This window comes from Rhinoraja longicauda, chromosome 7 (genome assembly GCF_053455715.1).
Source record: "Rhinoraja longicauda isolate Sanriku21f chromosome 7, sRhiLon1.1, whole genome shotgun sequence".
In the NCBI taxonomy this organism is placed as follows: Eukaryota; Metazoa; Chordata; class Chondrichthyes; order Rajiformes; family Arhynchobatidae; genus Rhinoraja; species Rhinoraja longicauda.
Genome location: NC_135959.1, coordinates 2921406 through 2929255, shown reverse-complemented (window position 1 = coordinate 2929255; position 7850 = coordinate 2921406). Strand labels below are relative to the sequence as shown.

The window sequence follows — 7850 nt, the reverse complement described above, 5'->3', positions numbered from 1 at the left end:
ATTTGTGGAATTCTCTGCCACAGAGGGCAGTGGAGGCCAATTCACTGGATGAATTTAAAAGAGTTGTATAGAGCTAAAAGGGCTAGCGGAATCAGGGGATATGGGGAGAAGGCAGGCACGGGTTACTGATTGTGGATGATCAGCCATGATCACAATGAATGGCTTTGCTGGCTCGAAGGGCAAAATGGCCTCCTCCTGCACCTATTTTCTGTGTAATTTTGTTTAATAATTCCTCCAATGTTTTCCAATTTAACCGCAAGAAATGTGAACCAGAAACATCACTCTTCTCCCACATCAACCCAATACCAATGTTCAACGTGAGAGTGGATCTCAGGCACATGAAAGACCAGACAGGGGTGGAACTAAGAAAGTGAAGACTGCAGAGAGTTCTCAAAACCGCAAGAAGTTGTGGATGTAGCCCAGCCCATTACATAAACCGTCCTCCCTCTCCCCCCCCCCCCCCACCCCCACCTCGCATCGACTTTATCTTCATTCTCGCTGCCTCAGGAAAGTAGCCAACATCATCAAGGACCACCTACACACTTACTTCCCTCTTCTCCCCTCCCCAGTCAGACAGAAGATACAGAAGCTGGAAACCACATACCACCAGATTCAGGAACAGCTTCTTCCCGCTGCTATCAGGCTACTGAATGGTCCTCTCATAAGCTAGGTTGTAGTCCCGATCTTCCAACCTACTTCTTGTGTCCCTTTCACTTTTTCTTATCTGCACTTTGTGTGACTGTAACACTATAATGCAGTAACACTACATTCTGCACTCTTTGCTACCTGTTGTATTTGTGAATGGCTTGATTGCACTCATAGACTGGATAGCAGGCAAAGTTTTTACACTGAATCTTGGTACACGTGACTGCCTCATTAAAACTTACTGAATAGTGAAAAGCCTGGATCGAGTGAATGTGGAGCGGATGTTTCCACTAGTGGGAGAGTCTCGGACCAGAGGCCGTGGCCTCAGAATCAAAGGACATACGTTTAGAAAGGAGATGGAGGAGGAATTTCAAGTCCTTGGATATTTCTAAGGCAGAGATTGACAGAATCTTGATAAGTAGGGGTGTCAGGGGCTATGGGGAGAAGGCAGGAGAATGGGGCTGAGAGGGGAAAGAGTGATCGGATATGATTGAACGGTGGAGTAGACTTGGTGGGCCGAATGGCCTAATTCTGCTCCTAGAACTTTTGAACATGACAATAATAAACCAATAACAATACCGATACCTTACAATGAGCTTCCACGAGGTGCCATCTTGATCATCTTGTTCCTCCGTGTACATTCGGACGTTCAACTCTAGATCCAACTGGTACCAGTACATGAGCCCATCCTTATCACAGCCGAGAGGATGGATCCGCATAGCATCAGGCTCCTCTTCATTCAGCACATTCTTGAATTTTAAATTATCATCAAACTGACATTCGCAAAGGTACTGTAACAAAAAGCACCTCTTAGTGGCATGTCTCTGGGAAAATTACACGCTCCTGGTTTTATCCAGACTGGTATTGGGCAAGACTGAATCAGAATAGGTATGAACTTATGAAATAACTCAAGTAATAACTTATGAACTTATTGATTAGTAAGAGAGTCCAAGGTTATGGCGAGAAGGCAGGAGAAGCCCTTCTTGCTTAAGTCCATACTCCGCCACCTCCAGTTGGAATATTTTGGAGGACCGAGAACCAAGAATAAAGATTTCAGATGACGCAGTGGTGCAGTTGGTAGACCTGCTGCCTCACGGCGCCAGAGACCCAGGTTCGATCCCTACTACAGTCTATATAGAGGTTACACGTTCTCTCCTGGACCTTGTGGGTTTTCTCCGGGTGCTCCAGTCCCCCCCCCCCCCCCCCCCCCACGTTCCCAAGACGTGCAGGATTGTAGGTCAATTGGCTTTGGTAAATTGGCCCTAGTGTGTGTAATGTGGAGCCAGCAAAGAAAAGATCAAGTCAGATAAAATACAGGTGCTACCCGGCTTACGATGCTTCGACTTGCGATAGTCCAACTGGTGCAAACAGCAGCGACCCGTAGCGAGCGGCCGCTTGCTTCCGGCCACGTGATCAGGTGCATTAAATGCATTTCGACTTACGATATTTTTGGTTTGCGATGGGTTTCTTGGAAACCCTATCGTAAGCTGAGGGGCACCTGTACCTCCCCTCATCTCTACCACCAGCCACCCAACTTGCTGACCGAGGAAGAGTGGGTAATCTATCTGGTAAGATGAAGTTTTAAAATGTGAAGGAAGAATAGTCAGGAAAAGAGGCAAGTTTCAGAACAAGGGAAGCAGTATGTATTGCCACACTACATTGTTCTTTCCGTATGAGAGGAGAAAGGGGTTCCCACTATTCAGAGCAAAACAAAAGGGTCTTTCTGATTCATTATTCCCGGTAATTCTCATTCATTTTTACTTTCATTTTACAATTAATACAACTTCTTTTTCCTTAGAAACATAGAAAATAGGTGCAGGAGAAGGCCATTTGGCCCTTCGAGCCAGCACCGCCATTCATTGTGATCATGGCTGATCGTCCACAATCAGTAACCTGTGCCTGCCTTCTCCCCATATCCCTTGATTCCGCTAGCCCCCAGAGCTGTATCTAACTCTCTTTTAAATTCATCCAGTGAATCGGCCTCCATTGCCTTCTGTGGCAGAGAATTCCACAAATTCACAACTCTCTGGGTGAAAAGGTTTTTTTCTCACCTCGGTTTTAAATGGCCTCCCCTTTATTCTTAGACTGTAGCCCCTGGTTCTGGAATCCCCCGATATTTTTTCCTGCATCTAGCTTGTCCAGTCAATAGACAATAGGTGCAGGAGGAGGCCATTCGGCCCTTCAAGCCAGCACCGCCATTCAATGTGATCATGACTGATCATTCTCAATCAGTACCCCGTTCCTGCCTTCTCCCCATACCCCCTGACATAAAAACAATACAGCTAATTCATCGTCTCTTGGTCATTTTTATGTTGATGTGAGCAGGGATGCAAATAGCGAGATAATTGATTTTTAAGAGCTTATCCTTAAGAGCTCTATCTAGCTCTCTCTTGAATGCATTCAGAGAATTGGCCTCCACTGCCTTCTGAGGCAGTCCTTTCATAATTTCATACATTTCTATAAGATCCCCTCTCATCCTTCTAAATTCCAGTGAATACAAGCCCAGTCCTTCCAATCTTTCCTCATATGACAGTCCCGCCATCCCGGGGATTAACCTGGTGAACCTACGCTGCACTGCCTCAACAGCAAGGATGTCCTTCCTCAAATGAGAAACTCAGCGGGTCAGGCGGCATCTCGGGAGAGGAGGAGTGGCCGACGTTTCGGGTCGAGAACTTTCTTCAGTCTGAAGAAGGGTCTCGACCCGAAACGTCCATCTGCCTGAAGAAGGGTCTCGACCCAAAACGTCACCCATTCCTTCTCTCCCGAGATGCTGCCTGACCTTCTGAGTTACTGCAGCATCTTGTCTCTACCTTGGATTTTAACCAGCATCTGCAGTTTTGTTCCCTCCACCTTTATGTGTACAGCTTTGCAACTTCTATCCTGTGCCATGGTTAATATGAAGACACTCATGCACTCATTGTTTACAAAATACCTTTAAGAGGCCAAGTTTGCATTCGGCATCCATCTCGATGTATCCGATTTTTTCCATCTCCCAGGCCCAAGTGTTGTTGTATTCCAGGCATATCTACGGGACAAAAAAAAAATCAATTTGTAGTGTTCGGTTTATATTACAATAATTAAAATTTTAATTTGAAGAGCTTTGCCTGCATGACTCTGTTGACAAGGAGACGGGACAGTGGCACAGCTGGTGGAGCTGTTGCCTCACAGTGCCAGAGGACCATGTTCAATCCTGGCCTCTGTTGCTTAGTTTCGAGATACAGCGCGGAAACAGGCCCTTTCAGCCCACCAGGTCCGCGCGGTTCCCCCCCCCCCCCCCCCCCAGGGACAATTTTTACATTTACCAAGCCAATTAACCTACATGCCTTTACGTCTTTGGAGTGTGGGAAGAAACTGAAGAACTCGGAGAAAACCCACGCAGGTCACAGGGAGAATGTACGAACTCCGTACAGACAGCACCCGTAGTCGGGATCGAACCCGGGCCTCCGGTGCTGCATTCGCTGTGAGGCAGCAACTCTACGGCTGCGCCACAGCGCAGCTTATGTGGAGATTGCACGTTCTCGCTGTGACCGAGTGGTTTTTCTCCCGGTGCTCCGGTTTCCTCCCACATCCCAAAGTCGTGCAGTTTCGTAAGTTGTGAAGGGAAAAAAACTGCAGATGCTGGTTAAAATCGAAGGTAGACGCAGAATGCTGGAGTAACTCAGCGGGTCAGGCAGCATCTCGGGAGAGAAGGAATGGGTGACGTTTCGGGTCGAGACCCTTGGTGCGAGGGGGGGGGGGGAAGATTTAATAGGAACGTTTTAAGATAAAGTTGGTGGGTGTATGGAATGAACTGCCAGTGGACGTAGTTGAGGCGGGGACTATCGCAACTTTTAAGAAAAATTTAGACAGGTACATGGATAGGACAAGTTTAGAGGGATATGGACCAAACACAGGGACCAGTGCAGATGAGACCCGTTGGCCGGTGTGGGCAAGCGGGGCAGAAGGGCCTGTTTCCACGCTGTGTGACTCTATGCCATTTTCCCCATCAGATCCAACGTGAAAGTAGTTTACCCTGAGAAGGTACTTTTCCCATCGATCAATGCTGACAGACTTCCCAATCTTCCTCATCAGCTTCAAGTGAAGGTCAACCAGTGGCTGGGGAACTACAGGAAACAAGAACACGAGTTAAGCAGTTGCTTTACATTAATAAGGAAATTCAGATTCAGATTCATGCTTTAGAACTCTACGCAGCGGTAGAGTTACCGCCTTACAACGAATGAAGCGCCGGAGACTGGGGTTCAATCCCGACCACGGATTGTCTGTGCGGCGTTTGTACATTCTCCCCGTGACCTGCGTGGGTTTCCCCAGAGATCTTCGGTTTCCTCCCACATTCCAAAGGCATACAGGTGTGTAGGTTAATTGGCTTGGTAAATGTAAAAATTGTCCCTAGTGGGTGTAGGATAGTGTTAGTGTGCGGGGATCATTGGTCGGCGCGGACCCGGTGGGCCAAAGGGCCTGCTTCCGCGCTGTATCTCTAAACTAAACTATTTTCCACATAGAACACTGGAAATCAGATTTATTAATATTCTCATAATTCCTGTCATTTTACTCATGCAACATGGAAACTGTCCCTTTTGGCCCACCATGACTGTGCTGGCTTAACAACTATCCATCTCTACTTCACAAAATGCTGGAGTAACTCAGCGGGTCAGGCAGCATCTCAGGAGAGAAGGAATGGGCGACGTTTCGGGTCGAGACGCTTCTTCAGACTGACGTCGGGGGGGGCAGGACAAAGGAAGGATATAGGTGGAGACAGGAAGATAGAGGGAGATCTGGGAAGGGGCAGGGGAAGAGAGGGACAGAGGAATTATCTAAAGTTGGAGAAGCCAATGTTTATACCGCTGGGCTGCAAGCTGCCCAAGCGAAATATGAGGTGCTGTAGCTTACTGTGCCATAGTGTGTCAGATGCTCATCTAAAAACTTAAATAACATCGTATCGCACACCGTCACAGACAACACATTCCACACCTCAAAAGCCATTTGGGTGAAAAAAACCTCAAACCCCTTTGGATGCTTGGGTATGCATGACAAGGTCCTTCAGTTCTTCAGCACTTTATAAGGGTTCTATCATTCACCATATACTAAAACTCTCGTTTGTTTGTTTGTTTATTTGTTTGTTCCTGAACTACAGTCAAAACAGTACACGATAGCGCGACAATTTTAGGCCCAACTTACTCACCGTTGTTCCTTTGGTGCTAGTGGGAGAAGTTTCATTGACATCGGTGTTATATTTTTTAAGTTATTCACATTTTAAAGTTTAAATCTATCTCCTATGGAGGGAGGGAGGGAGTGGTAGAAGGGGGGAGGGAGGGAGGATAAGGGGGGTTGAGGGGGATGGAGTGGGGGGAGGGGAGGAGGGAGGGGAGGTTTGGGGGGAGGAGGGAGGGAGTAGGGAGTGGGAGGGAGAGGGGAGGGAGGGAGGGGAGGAGGGAGGGAGGGAAGGGGAGGAGGGAGGGGAGGAGGGAGGGAGGGAGGGGAGGAAGGATGGAGGGGAGAGGGGAGGAGGGAGGGGAGGGGGAGGGGAGGAGGGAGGGGAGGAGGGAGGGAGGGAGGGAGGGAGGGGAGAGGGGAGGAGGGAGGGGAGGAGGGAGTGTGGGAGGGAGTGTGCGAGGGAATGTGGGAGGGAGGGAGGGGAGAGGGAGGGGAGGGGAGGTTTTCACTGTACCTCGGTACACGTGATAATAATAAACTAAACTAAATTAGTTTTGTTCTCAGAATTAAAATCCATCTGCCATTTCTTTGATCTTCTCAACCCATCAATATTGTTCTGTAACAGTACAAGACGTTCTTCACTAACACCACCATCACGTTTCATGACATCTGTGAAGTTATTAATTGTATTACCCATTCCTTCTACCCAGAGATGCTGCATGTCCCGCTGAGTTACTCCAGTGTAAACCAGCATCTGCTGTTCCTTCCTACACAAATTTCTATCCCCAATATCCAATTGTTAATGGAAATAGCAAACAGCAAGATGACAGCAGCAATCCCTGATGTTCATCGCTGATCAGAGGCTTTCAATTGCAAGCCAACCCTCGACCATCACTTCCTTGCTATCATTTTAGATCCAATTTGCCAAATGACACTGGATCTCACAGCCTCTTATGTGCGAGCAGTCTCCCTGACGGCAACGAGAAAGGCCTCGTTGAAGTTCACGCAGACTACATCGGCAGCACAGTGGTGAAGCAGTGGAGCTGCTGCCTTACAGACCCGGGTTCCATCCTGACTATGGGTGCTGTCTGCATGGAGTTAGCACGTTCTCCCCTCGACCTGCGTGTCTGGAGAACATGGGTATCTTTCTGCCCTCGATTGGGCCATTCTTAGTCACGCGTGTGACCAAAAAATGTGAAAAATTGTGGAATACACCTCTTCTAATTCTGAAAGCATTACAGGTATATTGCTTTCTACTGTATATATGACTTATATATGTCGAGGTTTATCAAGAGAAATTTTTATATGTTATGCTGACAATGTTTGTTTAGTGTCAGAGGTCAGATATGACTGGTCACGCGTGTGTCCGTGTGAGGCCACACACGTGACCAGTCATATTTGGCCTCTGACACGAAAGAAACGTTGTCAGCATAACGTATAAAAATTTCACTTGATAAAGTTCGACATATAGATATATAAGTAATTAAAGATATAAGATTATTAAGGGGTTGGACACGTTAGAGGCAGGAAACATGTTCCCTAATGTTGGGGGAGTCCAGAACATGGGGCCACAGTTTAAGAATAAGGGGTAGGCCATTTAGAACGGAGATGAGGAAAAACTTTTTCAGTCAGAGTTGTGAATCTGTGGAATTCACTGCCTCAGAAGGCAGTGGATGCCAAGTCTCTGAATGCATTCAAGAGAGAGCTAGATAGAGCTCTTAAGGATAGCGGAGTCAGGGGGTATGGGGAGAAGGCAGGAACGGGGTACTGATTGAGAATGATCGGCCATGATCACAGTGAATGGTGGTGCTGGCTCGAAGGGCCGAATGGCCTCCTCCTTTGTCTATTGTCTACAGTGAGATATACGTACAATAACAGTCTTATTTGCACTAGCATCACCGGCACATAGATAACACACAGAAACATACACCGATGAGCCAAAACATTATGACCACTGACAGTTGAAGTGAATAACATTGATTATCTTATTACAATGGCACCTGTCAAGGGGTGGGATATATTAGGCAGCAAGTGAACAGTCAGTTCTTGAAGTT

The 7850-nt window shown here is 47.4% G+C and overlaps 1 protein-coding gene across 1 annotated transcript in view; it reads right to left on the bottom strand.

Annotated features, from left to right (window-relative positions):
- The window catches only part of rsf1a (remodeling and spacing factor 1a), a 73761-nt gene that overhangs the window by 34138 nt on the left and 31773 nt on the right, over positions 1-7850 (bottom strand). The window contains exons 2-4 of the mRNA XM_078401975.1: positions 4657-4748; positions 3578-3670; positions 1231-1436 (exon numbers count right to left, since the gene is read on the bottom strand). Coding sequence (XP_078258101.1) covers positions 1231-1436; positions 3578-3670; positions 4657-4748 — 391 coding nt within the window. The remainder of the gene's footprint in view (positions 1-1230; positions 1437-3577; positions 3671-4656; positions 4749-7850) is intronic.